A 20,248-nucleotide genomic window follows, 5' to 3' on the forward strand; every position below is an offset into this window, starting at 1 on the left:
AACTGCCAGTTGTCTTAGGCTTGGAGGTGCCTTGTTAATCAGAGAATGACATCAAATGAAGTTGTCACTGTAAGTGCTTGCAGAATTAAAAGTCACACTGAGGAATTCCTTGGGCAAAAGGCACATCACCTAATATGAAATGGCTTGGGCTCAGCAAGTGCCACCCTCGGGGTCCAAAGAGAAGCTCGGCAGTCACTCAGATGTTGTTCCCACATGTCTAGCGCCTAGGAGCCCTGGGTTCCTGTTCCAGTGACACCACTGACCTGGGAACCCCAAGCTCCCTGTGAAACCCCAGCCATCCCCCATCTCAGCTTCTCCATCTTTTAATGAAACAGTTGGACGTGGTCTCCTCTAAGATCTCATGCAGGTCTAAGAATCCAGGTCCCAGAGAGTTTTCAAATTTTAGTTGGTAATTTTAACATGGAATTGGCTGAAGAGGAGAGAGCATCTGAAACCCAAAACATGGAAAAGAAAGGCAGGGTCGAAAAATACATTCTTTGTAGAACAAGTATGTAACCTTCCTTCTGGTCTGAAACACAGAGCTGAGAGAAACACTTCTGGAAGTTATTCACAGGAGCAGATGGTCAACATGGGATGGAGGTGAGGAGAGTCGGCGGTGCCTCCCAGGTGCACCCCCAGCCCACCCACGCTCAGTTACCATTGCGAAGCTGTAAAGCTAAGACCAGAAAACATCACTGAAGAAACTCAAGCAGGGCATGTAGAAGGTGAGTGGTCTATCATTGGGGGTGGGGCGGAAGGCACAACTCACATTATCATTGATTAACTGAGTGATTTTAGTCAAGTGAATATTGATACATGGCAGGAAAAGCATGAAAGTAAAATGAACACATACGGGAAAATTACTATTAACATAAGTGATAACATCAAAACATCTGGTAAAATGCAGTTAAAACAACAACACAAATGAAATGGAATGTAAAACATTTTCACAGTATTCAAAGCTTTTGTAAAAGATTTAGACTCTAAAAGAGGAGTGCTACGTGAGGGGACTAGAGGAAACAGGAATTTCACCCACGCCCTATGTATCTGCTGGTGACATCAGAATAGCCACGAAGCTATTCCCAGGGGTCACCCAAGGTGTGCTTCAGAAACAGATGGCCCGAGCCCACATCTGCGGAGTTCCAACAGAGCAACTAGTTACTTGGGAGTCTGATGAGAAACACACATTTTCTAGCTTTGGGCACTGGGGTTTCTATAATTTACAGATTCAAATGAAAACTGGAGCTGCGACCAGATTTTGCCTTCGGGAGCCTTCATTGCTAAGGCACCAGCAGAAGAGCCAAGTGTTACACGGGATAGTCTAAAAGTGAAGTGTTCTTGGGATTCTCATCTCACTAAGAGAACTAGCAATCTTCAAAGATTGAGCTTAGTTCTGCCAATGACTTCGCAGGATTCCACCCAGAATGATTTTTAACCTTTACAAATACGACCTTTGAACTAGCTAGACCAAATTACCAAATCACATACAGACCTCCACTTTTGGAAACCGATGACCAAGCTGATAGTCTACACATTGGTTTTGTCGTACCCTTTGTTGAGAAAAACCAAGGTTTGTGATAAAAATGCAGCTTTGGGCCCATAGCCTCTCTTTTGTGCCCTCAAATTGCCGATGTGTTATAGACAAAGATAGTGTGTCTCTCAAATCCGCGTGAAGCTCACAGGTCCTGGGACTGTCTGGTTGGGGTAAAACCTGCAGCTGCAATTCACACTTCCAGTTTACTGTGAACTCGTGCTGCAAAGGTCACTTCCTACCTGAGAATTCCCACTTAGAGAGTTGCACAACACAGCCACCCATTCTTCCGCAGTCTCTCTGCAGTAACTGCGAATACCCCTACACAAACCCCTTCCCAAGGCCCTGCTTTGGACAGAGGCCTGTTGCATGATGCTCTCTGTCAAAATGAGCAGATACACATGAGCACTGAACTCTTGAGTTCATCAACCCAAGCAATCCAAACGAAGGCCCAGATCCATGCATTCATGAAATCATTTGGAATTTCAGTTAACAATAGGGAAGTAGAATATTTCTAATTAACTAATATATATACACATTTTTTTTGAAAAATCATCCAAAATTACAGGCAAATCACTTAAGATCCCCAACACTTTATGATTAAAGGTCAGAGAGAACCAAAAACAAAAAGTGTTAAATAGGATCACTAATTGTGAGAAGCTAATTATATCAGGATAACACTCAGGTAGGTAATGAAGTTGGCATGCTGATTTGCAGACTGGAGTCTTCAGGAGTTAACAGAATCTACTGCCGTTTCTGTGTCAGTCCAGGGCCCTCGGGGGTGACACCTCCCAGCATCACTGCAGCTTCCGGATTGGTATAAACATTTGCCCAGAGGGACAACCACTAACTCTCACCACCTTCAGGTGTTACAGAGAATGAAGAATCGGGCTTGAGGAGCAAATTAACATTAATTGCTTAGAGTGACTTCCTATACACTGAACAAGAGGAGTAAAGTTGCTTATGTGAATGAGTTTATATACATCACCTATCAAACGCAAGGGTTTTAAGAAGCATCTTAGGGCACTCAAGAAAACCCGCAGAGATGTGTTGCCTTTGAAACTCACTCCTTGGATGGGGACACTTTGGGCTTAACTTTCCCTCTGCAGAAATTAAAAAAAAAAAAAAAAGAAAACTTTGTTTTTAAGTGCAGAGGACAGGCAGGCTGGTTGTTCTGAATTTCTTTGATCTACCAGCAATCAGGTTGAAAGGAATCCACTTCTTCGCAGGAAAGGAAAGCACGGGGAGCACTGAGAGTTTTGACTGGCACTGGGTTGGGGCCAGGGCAATCCAGAACGCCTCAGAAAAGGGGGCCACATGGTTACGATATCCGGCAAATCCACCTCACACCCCAAATGCCCAGTGAGAGAGCTGCCCCCTGGAAAGTAGCCTCAAATGCACCAAAAGACCCTCAGTCCAGTACCCCTTTCAAATGTCAATGTAAACTTAAAAAAAAAAAGTTGAAAAGTAAATAGGGTTTTTGTTGTTGTTGTTCTTAAAAAAAAAAAAAGTGAAATGAGCGGACGGATGAAATTAGAACACTAAGCTCTTCACCCAATTACAATTCACACTAACTAGCAATTTGTGGGGCTGTTCCTAATGTTTTTTTCTTCGTTTTTTTTTTTTCTTTAACTACGTTTTTTGAAAACCACTAACCATTGCCTTCTCCATCTGAAAATCATGGTCTCTCTCATGTCGTGGGTTTGGTGCCCACGGCGTTTCCTTTTCCTCACACAAAGGCAGGCACGTGCGGCCCTTCACACGTGCTGCGATGAGACCACTCCCGGAGGCCGATGTTAACTGCCATTTACACGGCATCTGACACTAGCTGATTCATGTCAAAAGATAATCACATGGAAAAGCAGAGCAGGCATGACCTCCCTATGTTTTCACTATTATATACTGTCCTTGTGCTTTTTCCCCTGCGCTGACTTTCTGGAATTGATCTCAAGTTGTAAGTGTGGTGGTGTGTTTCTGCCTAAGGCAGACAGAAAGAGAAGCTACTCTGGAACTGAAAGCAACCCATCTTACCAATAGCAGGAACATTCTAGTTCCAAAGGCCTGGATTAGCTGATAGATCCATAAGGAACTTGTAACAACACAAAGAAAGTTGCAGAACTGAGTTTTTGCTGCTGTCTCTCACTTTTTGTCCAATCTCGTTTTTGGTTTTGCTTTTTGTTTCTTTGTTTACTGGCAAAATTTTCTTTTTTAGTGGCTGTCTCTGGTTGAAATGGTTTGCACCTGCTTTTACTCAGTGGTGTGCTATTCCACGCTGTAGATCCTAAAAGATTTCCTAATCTAAATGGTTTTCCTTACCGGGGCATGTGGCTTTAAATACTGGCTGTACTGGGTCTGAAGCGTAGCTACGGAGCGGAAGGCATGGGGATGCTGCCAGAGCAAAGGCAACTGGATTACAATGTCCTCTACCAACCGAAGGAGCAACTGAGTGTGAACCCCCGGCTTCCAGGGTTGTCTGCTCAGCCCCACCCCTCACCCCAACCCACGGCTCCCTCCCCAACCCACCCAGGGTGAATCACTTAAAGACTGACTGAAAAGTGGGACATTCGTGATTTTTCATTTTCTTCATGAAGTTTTTGAATTCCTTGTTTTTCTTGTCCCACTTGTGGATGGCCGTCAGCAAGTACTGGCTCTTCACTTTCCGGCCCATGATGAGGAAATGGTGGCTGAGGTTGTCCAGCTGGTGGCACGGGCAGTCGGCCCCATTCTTCAGGTACAGGACCAGCTTCTTCAGTTCCTTCTTCTTGATGGGTCCCAACTTCAGGGGTTTCTTCTTCTTGGGGACAATCTTTTTGTCACCATTTTCTTTTTTCACTTCTTTGATTTTCATCCTCAGTGCTAGAGATGGTGCAGGCAGAGAGGGGAAGAGGAGAGAAGGAGGGAGAAAAAGGATTTTAGAACACGGTTTTCCATCTAAAACAATAACCCAAACTTAGGGCTCAAGAGGAGGCTGAAATGAAAGGCAACTGGCAAGTCAAAGAAAGAAGCAGTTTTACAGATGAACACCAAAGTCTCAGTTCATCTCTATGTTCTGATTTTGCCCCCTAGTTCCATGGTGCCTAATGGTAACTCAGTATTTGCCCTGGGATGCCGTGAGAGTCTCAAATACATTTTCAGAACCAAATCATAGGGGCACCTGGGTAACTCAGTCAGTTAAGCATCTGTCTTCGGCTCAGGTCATAGTCTCAGGGCCCTGGGATTGAGCCCCGAGTCAGGCTCTCTACTCAGCGAGGAGTCTGCTTCTCCCTCTATGCTCTCCCTCTCTCTCTCTCAAATAAATAGATAAAATCTTTTTTTAAAAAAAAACCAAATCATATTTCTTTTTTTTAAATTCAGTGACTCAAAATATCATACATACAATGCTTTAAGAGAAGGGGATCATATATTTGAATATAATCCATATACTCTAACACTATAGATCTCAGGATTCAAAGAAAACTCACCCCAAGTTTTGCTTTGTTTTTTTTTTTAAAGAGAAATCCATTGGTTTAGATTTTTAACATCCAAAGGACCTAAAATTCCTTGAAAGTTGGGTCCTGTAAACCAGACCAACAAAATCTATGTGTGCACATGCAGCAATGGGGAAATTTAAACAGTGCATCAAACGGTCATGCTTGAGTGCATCAAAAATCAGTGTCCAACTTCTGCACTGGAGAAATCACAATCCCCACCACTGCACCTGTAGGGAGTTTTGACAGCAGGTACTGCTAATGTTCCGTCCACCACAAAGCGACCACTGACGGGTGCCACAAATATTCTTTCCACTGGGTAGACTCACACAGGATCAAACTCTGCTTTGAGTTTTTGACAGAGAAATCCAAGTGAGGACCTCCTGGAGTCTGACACGGGACGTGGGCACAGCTCTCTGCAAGGAGAGAAACGGCCCATCCACCAAGGCGGCCTTCCCTTTTCTTTGTCTCTACGGACCTAAGTTAACATTATTTTAATGTGAACGTATGCGCAGGAAATGTAGTGACGGCTACACAAGGTCTGTCGGTGAAGATAACTAAATTCACGTGGAGGCATTCTATAAGATGTAAATGCACTAGAAATACAGCATCACTGGGACAATCAACATCCCTCTCAGGCTGGCCAGCCCAGATAGTTCCAAAGAAGAGGAAAATCATTCTCCAGATGCTAGTCACCAGATAGTTTGTGCATCCTCTGAATTCTTCTAAATTCAAAATTAGTAAGCCCTCCTCTTTTTAATAACTCAAAGCTCCCACCCACACTTCATGAGGAAAGGCTTGAATCTGAACAGAATAGCACTAGCTAACAATTAGGAGAGCATATGGCATGCCAGGAAGTGTGCTAAGTATTTTCCATGAATTTCCTCAATTAAACCTAACAACTCCACGAGGAAGGTATAATTATTTTTCCCATTTAATAGATGAGAAAGCTGTGGCATAGGGGGTTAAGTTTACTTGGCCAGAGTCACTAATCCTCAACTTAAACCCATGTCTTAAATGTGCACTTTGAATCACTGTGCAGTCCATGCTGACTCTATGGCTGCAAAATTCTTTATAATGAACCTCATATTTAGAGGCCCGGCTACAAGGATCAAGAAAATAAGGGGGAGGAGCTCAGACTCACTTCCTGGTTTCACCCACATTTCAAAATGACTTCATTTACGAAATGGTAAAAGAGTTTCTCCTGCTTGAAAGAGCCTGCTCTGGCAAAGGGAAAACTGCATTTGCAAAGGCTTTATTATTTAGTATTTAGTTGATTAGAAAACACACCCTTGGATAACCCGAGAATAAGAAGGAGGGGGGAACATCCTGGAAACAAACCTTTAATGAATGTGTCAAAGTCAGTAAATTAAACACTCCCACTGCTTTCTTTTTCTTACAAAAAGAGTTCCAGATTTTGCAGTCTACTTAATCTCATATAATACCCTAGGCCTGGGATCCCTTAAGAAATGCCTCCCTCCCAAGGGCAGCAGAAAGTTCAGGAACTGGGCACTAAGCAGCAGAAGGCTCTCGTGGAGGATTAACCTTGACCTTTCAGGCTGGTCCAGGCTTCCCAGCACACATGGGAGTGAGTTGAGCACAGCTTCCCAAAGAGTTCCTTTCTTTAAGCTCTCCCTCACCCAAACCAGCCACTGCCCAGTGCTTCTGATTATGCTTGATTCCCACCCCCAGTCTGGACAGAGGGTAGTGGGGCCCAGCAGGCAGGAGTGTGGCAAACAGAGCAACAGAAACCACCCGTCCAGGGCGTCACCCCAGACGTGCCTCCACAGGCCAACACCTGGTTTAGCTTCCCTTGTGGGCTTACAAATGTGGTGCCTGGTGGTTCGCTTGGGAAAAGACTTCAACTGTTCTGGTCTGTGGCTCACTGAATGAGAAGAGTTCTCAGTGGGGTTGAATAAGAGACCAGCATGAGGAGACTCACTGCCCGGACCTAAGCGAAGTCAAGTATCCACCTCTGCCTCCCCTCCACAAAATGAAGACAGGACTGGGAGAAACCACGTATCAGAGAAAGGCAGGAAGGAATACTGCAGGAAGGTAAGCAGTGAGAACAATTCTACTCCTTTCACAAGACTCTCTAAATAAAGGCGCCCTACAGTGTTAGATGAATCCCAAGGTACCTCCCAAAGTCGAAGGCTGAGAACCAAGCGTTGCTATAGAAACAATCAATTACATCACCAGGTGAGATGAGTGCATGCCCCAACTGAGAATGTGGGTCCCCTCTTTTTTTAATATATTTATTTATTTATGAGAGAGAGAGAGAGAGAGAGAGAGAGAGAGCATGGGGGGGAGGGGCAGAGGGAGAGAGGGTCATAAGCAGACGCCACACTGAGCACAAGCCCAACACCGGGCTCGATCTCACAACCCTGAAATCAGGACCTGAGCCAAAACCAAGAGTCAGACACTTAACCAACTGCACCCCCCAGACACCACGTGGGCACCCTCTTCTCTGCAGATTAGTGAGCCATCAGTTTTCGAGTGCCAGACTCTACAGATGAGCACAGGATAGGCTGCTCTGTGCACAGCTCCGGATTTAATGCTCAGAGTAATCACGTTAAGAAGGCACCGTTATTATTTATTACAATCAAGAAAAAGGACTCAGGTTAAGTAATGACAACCCAAAGCCACAGTATGTAAGAGATAGACTCAGAATTAAAACCCACACTTAACCCCAAAGACCACACTCTTTCCTACTACACCATGACTGGGTTTAAAATGATATTGCTTCAGTGGAAACTATTTCACTCTTTTGATTGTGTTGCTTTTAATCACAACTCAAATCAGAAATTAATGTTCCTTTGCCATGACCGTGTAAAGGAATTTAGTTTACATAGGTGGGGGGACAGCGAGGGGAGAGGGGAAATCAAATGATGGAAATGTGTTATGCATTAGGCTCTTTATTTCTTGCCATTTGGCTCAGTTTCTTTTTTGAGGTGGGGAGAGTAAGGGAGGAGGAGGCACATATGGCCAGAAATTACTAACATCTTTCCATCTTTTAAGGGTTTATTTTAGGGATGCAGATTACCAACAATGTTTGGATAGGCGATTAGCCGTCCAAGGTTGATTTCTCTGTGCCTTGTGGATATGTGTGCAGCCCCCCACCATACAACATCCAGGGGCTTCTGGGACAGGGGTGGGTGCTGGCCCAGGAGCAGCCTGGAACTGATCACCACTTCCTCTTCCCCTACCAGGCCTCCACCATGCAGACAGAGCCTGGACCCCAGAGATTTGCCCATAGACTGTGTTCACAGTTTGCAATGCAAATGGCGGCGTGGGCAGGCAGGAGAAGCTGCAGGAGGAGGCAGCTGGGACAAGAGCTGGGGCACTGGATAGAGTCCCGGGTCCTGGGTTCTAACTGTGTGACCACAAAATCTGGTTTTGAGCTCCCTGAGTCTCAGTCTTCCATCTGTAAAGTGTAGAGTGCTGCCTGCCTTCCAGCCTGGGCAGCACTACCATCCAGAGGGCCCACGCGGGGCAATACTGGGGAGCCGACAGATGTCCTCTCTGGCACTATCCTCCACCCTGTGCTCAGTCTTCTCCATCTTCACATGCTCTTCTCACCCTGGGGGAAAATACTACAAGTACCTTGGGCCCTTGATCTCAGCTACCTGGAACACCTGGACCCTGAACTAAAACAAAACAAACAAAACACTTCAGTTTTTTTTTTTTTTGCAACAACCTAACAACTTCTGAGCGAAGAATATTACTCCCACCTCTCACCTTGCTGGTCACTGCCAGCAAGAATTCAGAGACCCAGAAATTTTGAAAGCCCAAGTTAAGGTTGCGATGAGGGGTTGTCTGGGTCTCTCTCGTCAATCTTAAAATAACCCCTTATCTTCAGGTAGACCCTTAAAATTTCATTCCACTTTCATTCCAAATGTCACCTGAAACCACATTTTTTGCTCAGAAAAGATACTTCCTTGGTAGGCTTGGCCATAGTTCTGAGGCTAAAATGAGAACGGGAAACTCATTACACCCAATTCAAACCCACACTCTCCTCAAAACCATCTCTTCCTCCTGACCCTCTTATACTAATGGTGCCACCATGCGTCCGATTACCTACACAGGGTGCTTGGATGTATGGCAACCCTTGGCCAAGAGCTGGCCATTCATACAAACAATAATGTGGAATTGCTCAGCCGGAGTACAAGAAGGATCCGATGCGAAAGGTGGGAAAGCGAAGTTAGTGATCAGATTTGTGACTCGGCTGATGACAGTGAAGAGTCGAGTACAGAGAAAAGAGAGAATGAGGGCCCTCAGGGAGCACCATCACTGGGGAGAGAGGAAGGGTTATTGTGAAAGTCATCAGGGGCACATATGGAAAACCAGGCAGCCAAGTGTCTCAGAAAGCGCAGGGGGAGGGCATTTCAAATAGAGGAAATGCTCCTCCATCCCAAATGCTGCAGAGTTGAAGCATGAGTGTGAGACGAGATCATTCAACTTGGTGATTTGGGGGTCACTGACGGCCTGTGGGAGGGCTGAGGGTGAATTCTGGGGAGCTAAAAACCACTGGGAAGTGAAAAGAAAAGGTATGCCATACTGGCAACCACCAAGCTTCTGGAATGTTTGTGAAGAGTTACCACTGGCTACTTGTAGCCAAACACATTAGACTGAGCACATACAATCATTTCCACTCCATTCTGCAGTCAGTTTAAAATCATAGTAAAAAAACAAAGTTATAGGGCGCCTGGGTGGCTCAGTTGGTTAAGTGACTACTGTCGGCTCAGGTCATGATCCTGGAGTCCCAGGATCGAGTCCCACATCGGGCTTCCTGCTCAGCAGGGAGTCTGCTTCTCCCTCTGACCCTCTTCCCTCTCGTGCTCTCTATCTCTCATTCTCTCTCTCTCAAATAAATGAATAAAATCTTTAAAAAAAAAAACAAAGTTATAAACACATGCAAGAAAACAAGAACATATCAGCATGCAGGATAATAGAAAGCAAATGGATGGTGAACCCTGGCTTGACAGGGAGAAGAAAAGCTGAAACCTAATGGCTTATGGATAGGGATGACACTGCAGGACCCAGAAATGGTCGTGAATGGGGGCCACTGGGTACTTCTGAACTCCATTACAGAGGTTGTATTGAATATAAGAATTAGCTAAAAGTATGTAGAAAGACACTCAGATCCACTAGCCCTGGGCCATAAATCCGGTAAGAGCTCCTGACCAACTCCAGCAACAGCCAAGAGGTTTATCCTTTGTAGAAGGTTTGAACCAGACAGACTCTGGGCTTAGGCGCACCAGACTGCAAAAAAGGGCAGGACTCCCTCCACAGGATTAAATGATAGTCTGCACACTAAATAGTGAGTCCCGCAGGTCTTAGAACACTGCATTTATATCCCCCAGAGAGGAGTGATGGGTTTCTATCTAAAGAAACTAGTAGCCCTAAAGAGAAGACCTACAGCTCCCCCACCAGCAAAACTCTACACCAAGGCCCTAACAAGTTACAGGCCATGCATTCCACACACAGAGCTTCCAATGTAGTCCTTCATTCTTTGACTCGAATGGCCAGCCAAGGGTCAGCAAGCATTTAAACAAAGCCTCGAAGTGTGAACCACAGAGACCAAAACATAAAAAACAAACAGGCAAAAAGAGAATTCAGAGATAACAGAGACCACGTGGGGAACACAAGAAAACTTTTTACAAAGATAATATTAGAGAAGACGTTGTATTCACAAAACCAGAATGGAAAGCTATCAGAAGAAATGTTTGGAGAACAAAAAGTATTTGGATATTTAAAATGTAAGAATGCTAGACAAGTGCTTTAAGATAAGGTTGAAACAGTTTCCTGGGAAGCTGAACCAAGTGACAAAGAGATGGGAAATGGGAGACCGAAGGAAGCCACACGGGGTCAGCCAGGAGCCTCCACATCTGAACAAGAGAGAACCAAGAAAGTGGATGGGAGAAATACCAAAGAAATCATACAAGAAAATTTCCAGAAATAAGCATGAATTCCTGGATTCAACAGTACCCTGCTCAACCAATCATGACATTTAGAAACACCAACATAAAGAGAACTTTTAAAGTCCTCTAGGGAAAAAGAGATTATACATCCGGTACAGAGGATCAGGCAAGCAGAATGGCATTGGATTTATCAACAGCAACACTAGAAGCTGGAGGATAATGGGTCAACGCCTTTAAAATTCCCAAATTCAACCCTGAGCCAAGCTATCACTCAGTGTCTGAGTGTAGAATAAAGACATCTTCTGAAGTCCAATGGTCAGAAAAAAGTTGTCCTCCATATGCCTTTTCTTAGGAAACTACTCTATGATGTGCTCTACAAAAGCGCAAAAACAAGTCACAGGATTCAGGAAACCAAAGATCTAACATATGATAGAAGCAATGGAAGTCTTAAAATGATTTTTCCAGAACAACCATGGGGCAGGCCTAAAGCTCAATCAGTCCACACTGAAACCGGACGAAAGAGGGCTAGGACAGATCACCTGCTGTACACCTGCAGAAAAGTTCCGGGCTGAATTCCTCTTATGAACATAAGGAACTGGGAACAGAGAATGAGACAACTGCTCTCCCAAAGGAAAACAAAAAGGTACACAAGAGTGGGAATACAAATGCAGTACACTACATGGCTCAGCTGCAAATCACATTTATTCATTGTAATAAATTAAATATTGAGTAATCATTTCACCAAAAGGGTAAGATAATTATATTGTAAAGAATGGGGACAAGTGGACACATAAGACAGATAAATTTTTTTCTTCAATAATACAGTATCAGTAATAACTAAAAATTAAAATTAAAAATTAATGTTTATTTGGGGCGCCTGGGTGGCTCAGTCAGGTAAGCGTCTGCCTTCAGCTCAGGTCATGATCCCAGCGTCCTGGGATCGAGTCCCGCATCAGGCTCCTTGCTCAGCGGGGAGTTTCCTTCTCCCTCTCCCTCTGCCTCTCCCCCCAGCTCATACTCTCTCTCTCTCTCTCAAATAAATAAATAAAATATTTTTTTAAAGTAATGTTATTTATTGACTCCATTTTGCTAAATATCAAAAGAAATAGCTACTTAATTCGAAAATATTACCTGTGAGCTGTGGGAATTAGTGGTGGGAAGGCATCACATGGAGGACTGCAGTTTTTTGTTAGAAACCTTTTAAATGTCAATTTAAAAATGACTTTTTAAATTGCATTTATTTTAACTCAAAAACCTTAAGTTTAAATAAATTTTATAGCCTAGTAAATAACTTAAATGTATATAAACTACAAATAAATGACAAAATCTGAGATCTTAAACACAAAGATTACATTTCCAGGTCCTCTATTCTTCATTCGAGTGACGCTTGGCGTTAGGGCTTCTTAAGGGATTTCAGTAAGAATTCTGCTCCCTGCCTCTCCACCCAGAGCTCTCTGCTCTGTTCCAGAGCTCTTCCAAGCATGGATCAAGAAAGCAAGGGGATGAATGAGATCCTGGCAGATCTGGAGGACAACTGGGCAATGAAAAATCATCCAGGAGCACATACCACACCACACCCTGACTCCTCGTAACTTGCCTTTCGTCCTCAATTACTTTCTCCTGCAGAAAGGGCTGAAGATCCCAGACGATTTGAGGAACAGGGGGATAAGACTGGAAAACTCTTTACAAAGTGACCTGTTCTCAGCCCCTTGGATCGGGAAGGCCCACAGATGAGCACCCCATGCATCAGCCCCATGGGCTTGGCTGACGCCCCTCCTCCAAATGAAAAAGCCCGTTCAAGATAGCAAGACCTAGCTAAGCACTTGTGACAGAGAGGACCTAATTTCTACTTCCTGGCCCCATTTTCGCAAATCCTTTGGGTGGGCGACCCTGAGGCAGCCAGGGCCGTCCCCAAATCCAACAGTGCAAAGGAGATTTGGTAACAGCACTGGATGAGGGTTTGACTGTGAGAAACCACAGCATCTTTCCAACCTGCAGTGGAGGGCCTGGGCAGCAGGGCAAGGCTGGCTTTGAGGCATCAGGGCCCAGATGAGTCCTACTGACAAGAGGCCCTGCAATGGCAGCCTACCAGACCTCTCTGTTCCCAGCAGGAGCCGGTGTTTGGCATCATTCATTCGTTTAGCAAAGAAAGAAGCTTGCATTTGGTCACAACAACTCGGACTCGATCCTCTAACCACAAACCACACGCTGAATACTTACGTGTGTTTACTAACTATAGGACATACGTTACAAAAAAACAAAGAACAAAAATCAATTGAAAGCAGCTTTCTTTTTCTCTCATTTACAAAAAACAGCAGATGGAGAAAATGCTCCTGAGTGACTTATTTGGGGCAAATTATTTCGTTGAGGTTTTCCTGTTTTGTGGACCCCAGACATCGTGGGGAGGTTGGGGGTGGAGGTGTCAGGCAGGAGAGAGGCGGCTACCCCCCCAACACCCTCACAGAAATTCACACACAGAGCAAACCAGCAACCGTGTCAGCCACCCCGAATCCCGCCACCTAATTGCTTGATTTCACGGATCGCGTTAAACCCCCACTGATTTAAGCTAATGGTGCAAAATGAAAACCCTACTTTGAGAGCAAAGAGCTGCCTGGTGTGGTTTTATTTGGGAAGAGATGTGCACTGGCAGCCCAGGCAGCAGAGCCAAGGGCCTCAGAGTGGGACAAAGAAGAGCTTTGGCCCTTCGTCCCAGTAGGCACCGGCTCCGTGCCCCCCACCCCTGAGCAGGAGGCAGAGGAGAATAGAATTGCTTAAATGCAGTCAATCTTTAGGTTTGATTGAATCTTGGCTCCAAGTCCCAGCCAACCTGCCAAGGCAAACAGTGTTTCCTGCTGCAGGGTCACTGGGTTTCCTGCATTCCTCTCCCTTCCACCCCCCAGTGTTCGCCCAAATGGCAAGGTGGGGTGTGGAATGGTCTCTTGGAAGGAAAAAGGTGGGGAGAGGGTCTGAAAAGCCACGAGCTCTCCCTGTCTCTGAGAGAGATTTAAGAGAGAGGTCACCAGAATCACCTGGAGCACTTGTTTAAAATGCAGGTTGCTGAGCCAGTGGCCGATTCAGTAGCAGTAGGACAGGGCCCAAGAATTTGTATTCCCATTTGGGAACACAAAACGTTCCCAAGTGAGGGGCGCCTGGGTGGCTCAGTCGGTTAAGCGGCCCACTCTTGATTTAGGCTGAGGGCATGATCTCAGGGTCGTGAGATGGAGGCCCGATTCCGGCGCCACCCTCAGCGGGGAATCTACTGGAGATTCTCTCTCCCTCTGCCCCTCCCCCAGCTCGTGTGCTATAAATAAATTAATTAATTAATTAAAATCTAAAAAAAAGTTCCCAAGTGATGTTGATGCTGCTGGTCTGGAGACCACAGCTGAGAACCACCGGTTCAAAGGATTTGAGGGTAAGGCTAGGGTAGGCTTTCTGATTTGTCACCTTGGTTATTCACAGTGGTGCACTCTGAGGACCCTTTCTCGGATGGTGTCCAAACATCCTGGAGGCCCAACACGCTCCATGCCCTCCAAACTCACTGAATTTCCAGCTGAAGTCAGCAAGTTCAACATGGACACGTCCGAGACCCAGCTGACCTTGAGCAAGCTGGTCTGACACCATTTTCAGAATCACCAAGGTCTCTGGGGCCCCTCTCCTCAGAGGTGGATCTTGCAACGTCAGGAAAACAAAGGCTTTGGTAGCAAATGGCAGCACATTTCAGTGGAGAGGCCTCCAGCTTCCAGTGCAGACTCCCAACACTAACTTTTTGTATAAACTTGGGTAAATCACTTTACTTCTCTGGTTCCCCATGAGGCCCACTTGGACCAGTTATTCTCAATTTCCATTTCAGTACTGGTAAAAATCTTTTTAAATCATCATACTTCCTTTCTTTGTCTTGAAATCCAATACAGAAACACTAATCATCCTAGGGAAAGGATCTCCCATCTCAGACGGCAACCGCTGCCCTCACCTGCTGACATCACCTGGGGACCTTGCTTCTGTCGACCGGGCCTACAGCGAACATCTTGGCACGACAGTCCAGTCCTGGTGGTGCAGTTGCCTAAACTCAAAGACAGCCCCAGAACACAGCATAGGAAACGTAGTCGATGAGAGTGTAATGGTTGGATGGGGACAGATGGTAGCTACACTTGTGAACATAGCATAACACAAAGAGAGGCTGCATCACTATGTCATAAGCCTGAAATGAACATGACATTGTGTGCCAACTAGACTCAAAAGAATCTTTTTTAAAAAGCCCCAGAGAATCTGACACACTCCAAGCACAGGGGCCAGCACGTCTGCATGCTAGCCCCTTCGACAGATGGGAGAGGAGGCCTAGGGTGGACCCCGACCCCTTGGCTGGCCCTGGGCCCCTGGCTGGGATATCCCTGAGGAAGCTGTGAGCCCAGGCCTCTGGGAACTGGGGCAGGCACACCTTAGCTGGTTTCCCTTTAGTGTTTTCTTAGCTGACCCCTCTAAAGGCAGAAGGTGCACTGCAGGCAAAATTCATGCTTCTTTCTCCCCAACCTCCTGGCCCAGCTATAGCCCATCTTCTCCCTGAAGCCTCCCCAGGCCGGTCCAGCTTTGACCTTCATTGGCCTTCCCTGTCTGAACTAGGATTGAGCATAGCAATGCTAATTACCCATGAGTGTGCCCTATCTGTCCCCCTCCCCATGCCGGGCATGGACCATGCTCATCTCTGTTCACGGACTAGCATCGTGCCTAACACAGCACAGAGCTCGGTCTAACATTTATCGGATACCCAAATGAATAAAGAGACAGAAACAGCAAACTCATTGCCTTGAAGTCCACAGCCTTACTAATGAGACTGGAATTAGTTGCACACACCTCTGCCTTAGGACTGACAACCACCACCGCGGCCAACAGTCATTGAACACCTGCCCGAGCCAGGCACCGGCCTAGGCGCTTTTACACATACTAACTCCGTGAATCCTCTAACAACCCAACCCTCTGAGGGAAATTCTCTCATTATAACCCGTTTGCTGATCTGGAGGCAGAACAGTTCAAGTAATGCACCAACGGGTCAACAGCAGAGCTGGAATTTGATCCCGGGGAGTCTAGGGCACAAAATGTGAATCATATCAGAGGGGAAGCTAACTCTACCAGAAGGGGACTGAGGCAAGGTCGTCATTGTCCAACGCCTCCAGCACAGATGGTGTTCGGAAAAGGGCCACATGAACAGGCAGAGCTCGAGTGAGGCCTGAGCAGGCAACCGTTGTCCTCTGGGTCTCCCTATTTCTTCTCTTGACCATGCAAAGAATCTTCTCGAATAAGTTCACCCCAAACACTGTCCCTCAGAAGTACTAAAAGAGGGGTGCTACTGAAACTCTTGAATGGTACTGATAATTAAGATGATATTAATTTGATATGGTGAAGCAATTAAGTAAAAAAATCTCCACTCTTAAAAAGCCTGGGATGAGGAAAACTGCAAAGTAATTTTAGGGATAGAAATTGCCTATAATATGAGGTTAAATGCAAAGAAATCACTCTGCAAAATTGTGTATATCGATGAGGTAGAGGAGAGGAAGACAGCAAAATCTTATCAGCAGCTGTCTCCGGGTGCCGAGGGGATGGGCGACATCTACCCTCTTCATGTGCTCTTCATGATTTCCCAAGTTTCACGCAATAAATATGTATATTACAATCGGGAGGGCCGGGGGGGAAGGTCTCCAAAAAAGAAGTAAGTCATTTCAGGAAAAGATGTGGTCAAATGACATGTTTAAAACCTAACCATTCATGACTCTTCGGCTCATCAACAGTGTTCAGAGGTTATTCTCTGTTCCTTGTTAGAGGTCCTGCTGCCTCAGCGGGGAAAGCAGGTTTTCACAGAAATCCCAGGAGACACCAAATTAAGTATGTACTGATCCTGTGTGTGTTTAACCAGGATTTCCCATCCAAAAAAAAAAAAGGTTTTTTTTAAGATTTTATTTATTTATTTGTCAGAGAGAGAGCACACACGCGCGTGCACGAGAAAGGGGGAGCGGCAGGCAGAGGGAGAAGCAGGCTTCCCGCTGAGCAAGGGAGCCCAACACGGGGCTTGATCCTGGGACCCTGGGATCATGATCTGAGCTGAGGGCAGAAGCTTACCCGACTGAGCCACCCAGGCATTCCCCCTCCATAAAAATGTTAAATTCCTTGCTACCCCATGGTTTCCAGGGGTGATCACCACAGAGACACCCTGGGCATGGGGTGGGGGACCAAGTGTATAATTGAGCTTCCAAACTAGGACACTTTTGAGACAGAAAGAAGGTAACTGATTATTATGCCGAGACAAAAGGAATAAACTGGACTGTCCCAGGCCATCTAGAATATTCGGTCATCCGAACAAGAAACTGGCCCATATGTGAGGAGTGTGTGCCTGTTTTAAGGATGTGACTGGTGTAGAGCCGGTGAACAGGAGGCAACAGAGCCCTGCCTTCTCCCTCTCTGGGCTCCCAAAGCTGCGCAGCAGGTGCACAGGTCAGAGAATAAGGCACACTTTGTCAAACCCAGAAGATCCCAACCCTTCCAAAGCAGTGAAACAGACATCCCCGACTGGGGCAAAGCAGCGTCCAGTAGCACGGAACCACCATTCAGCTGGTAGGAAACTTAGGACACAGCCCAGAAGTTCCAAGCTGTCCCCTCAGTTTAGTGAGGAAACTGACACCCAGTCAGTGATTTGAGGCACAAAGCTGTTTGGGGTATAATAAGCAGAAGAGAAGACACCTGTTCTGGGGTGTCTGCCTTCCACTGTGGCAAGCTGCTTGTCAGGTGTGAGGTGAGGGAATGTTCTCACTCAGGACTCACTGTCCCCCTTTTCCCGCCCAAGGGCATTCTAGGTATAAAAGGACTGAGAAGAGAGAAGCACCTCTCTGACTCATAATAGACTTCTCCAAAGTACCAAGCTAAGAAAGCTCCAAAAAAAGAGGCCTATGACCAAAAGATTCATTCTGGGATTTGCTCTGAGGCAGAAACAGAAGCCTCATCTCAAGACCTGATGCCACCCTTCCCCTGATATTAGGTGTTTCTTAGTCACTCACATTTCTTTCTGATCTCGCATATCTACCCAACTTCCTGTGCTTAAATTTTCTGTTTCTTCCCCCAAGCGCCCCATCACTCTAGGCTTTGTGTAAACAGCAGAGAGGCCTGGAAGACCCAGCTGACCTAGCGACCTGACCAACTGTGGCCCTTTGCAGGCACCAAGGTCCAGCCCGGGCCCGGGCCCACGGTGCACACCTTCCCCACCCATCAGCTCTGTGAGCCTAAGGGGAGCACATGGTACAGGGAAAATGAAGGTGGGGGGCACATATGCCCCCCCAACTATGCTCCTTTCTGTTTCTTTGGGAATGCCACTTACTAGAAAGAGACAATACCAAAAACAAACAAACTTCCCCATAGCTGTAAGGCTGTGGTCCCCTAGGGCCCCAGAGAAGGGACAAATAGCCCCAGCCCAATGGAGATCCCCGTGAAGTCTGGTGAAAGGGCAAAAACTCAGGGTACTGCGGAGACAGAACACAGCAAGAAACAGGTGTCTGGACCACCTTCTGGGGCCACGCCCCCAACTCCCAAACACACTTCTACCATTCAGGTGGCAAATGCTATCTGGGTATTTACCAAGTCCTGGGCAGGTTTTCTTTCCATGTGCCCCAATACTCTCTACATAGATGCATCCCTGCCTACTGAACACAGTCAAAGCCCCAGGGGTCAGGGGCTGGCTGAGAGCCCCGTGGGACAGTGCTGTCAATACCCAGCTCCCCCAACAAGTGTGCCCATTACAGAGGGTCAGCAGCGCTGACCCAACATACTGACTTTGCCTAGTTCCTTTCCCGGGCTCCTGTGCACCACCCAGGCAGCCAGAGGGAGGCCTCTCCCGCAGCTAGCTCCTCCCCACCTTCTCTGGGACTGTGCCCCGGGCACTCATCACACCACCGCCCACACCCCGCCACCGCACAGGCCTCACCAGCAAGCTCTGCCCTTGTCCAAACCTGGAAAAGTCCGGGAGGCTAGGCCGGTCTTTCCCGGATTTGCTGGAGAAACGAGGTCACGGCAGAGAACGATGGATGTGACAGCAGAGACAGGGGAAGATGGAGGACAAATGTCCCCTTGCCTATAAGCACAGCTCGAGCACTTGCACAGTCACTTCGGTACACAAAATGTCTAAGCTCCTGGCTCCCATCCAAAGATTTCAGAGAAGTCGGTAAGTGGGAATGCGTCTTGTCAGCTGTCGGGTGCTATAAGAACACCAGTACCAGTTTATGTCTTTTGTGGACGGATGTGCACAGAAAGGCACCACAGAAATAACGCAGTGCCAATCTATAAAAAGTGGAGGGTTTGCTGTGAAACTATCCTTAATCTGGCAAGCACGCTGGAGCTGATTCTGATCAGCAGGCTGCGGGGCTGTGGGCAGCGGTCGGAGGAACTGACCCAGTGATGCAGTCTCCAGATCTAGGATCCCTGTGCAAAGCTGCTGACCATTTGCTTGTGTTCAAGTCTACCCTGATCATGATTCCTCCACGAAAAGGCAGCTATTGTGCCTAACGTTCAACCAATACAGTTTTTCAAGGGTCTCTATTTTTCCGAAGAGCTTAACCTGAGTTGCTGGAGCAATGTGTTAGAGAGTTCCGTGCCGGGGGCACGGCTTCCTGAGCACGTTCTGGGGAGCTGAGACTGCCCTTCATGTCTGGATGTGACTCCCCCAGGTTGGGTGGCACGGCAAATGTCACCTCACCTCGGGGGCTCTGTACAGCGTACTTCGTGGCTCTCAGCTCCATTCACAAACATGCCCATAATGTTAGCAAGTAGGTCTTACAACATCCCCTGTCTCCAGCAGCTACACATCAGAGCCACTGGCTCTATTCCAAGCCGCTCCCTGCCTCCCAGGGGCTACCAGGAGCCAGGCCCTGCCACGTGGGATGCAGCACCCCTTGGGTTCCCATCTCAGGCCTGAAATTTCCTCTGCCGAGCCTAGCACTCCAGACTGACAACGCTTTCTTCAGTGGAAACCCCTCCCAAGATTCACACATCAGTACCCACTGCATGAAGCTGCCTTTGCTTCATGTAGTTGTGAGTTCATAATGCCTCTGACGACCACCCTCGACGGTCACCTACCAAGTCTGCCTTAGGGACCCCTGGTACCGACTATCAACGCCTTTTAGTTCATCTTCCCAGCAACCTAATGAACTAGGGACTACGATCATCCACCTTTTCTTTTTAGAGAGAGGGGGAGGGGCAGAGGGAGAGGAAGAGAGTCTTAAGCAAGCTCCATGCCCAGAGATCTCACGACCCTGAGACTGTGACCTGAGCTGGAATCAAGAGCTGGACATGTAAAC

General features: G+C 46.8%; 1 protein-coding gene across 1 annotated transcript in view; it reads right to left on the minus strand.

The window, feature by feature from the left end:
• Window positions 1–4,031: 4,031 nt before the first annotated feature.
• Window positions 4,032–20,248, minus strand: part of SFRP1 (secreted frizzled related protein 1) — a 41,901-nt gene continuing 25,684 nt past the window's right edge. Inside the window, exon 3 of the mRNA XM_025886301.2 lies at window positions 4,032–4,387. Within this exon, the coding sequence (XP_025742086.1) occupies window positions 4,065–4,387 (323 nt within the window). The 3' untranslated portion in view covers window positions 4,032–4,064. The remainder of the gene's footprint in view (window positions 4,388–20,248) is intronic.

This window comes from Callorhinus ursinus, unplaced genomic scaffold (assembly GCF_003265705.2).
Source record: "Callorhinus ursinus isolate GAN/ISIS: 27379988/994484 unplaced genomic scaffold, GSC_fseal_2.0 scaffold17, whole genome shotgun sequence".
Lineage (NCBI taxonomy): Eukaryota > Metazoa > Chordata > Mammalia > Carnivora > Otariidae > Callorhinus > Callorhinus ursinus.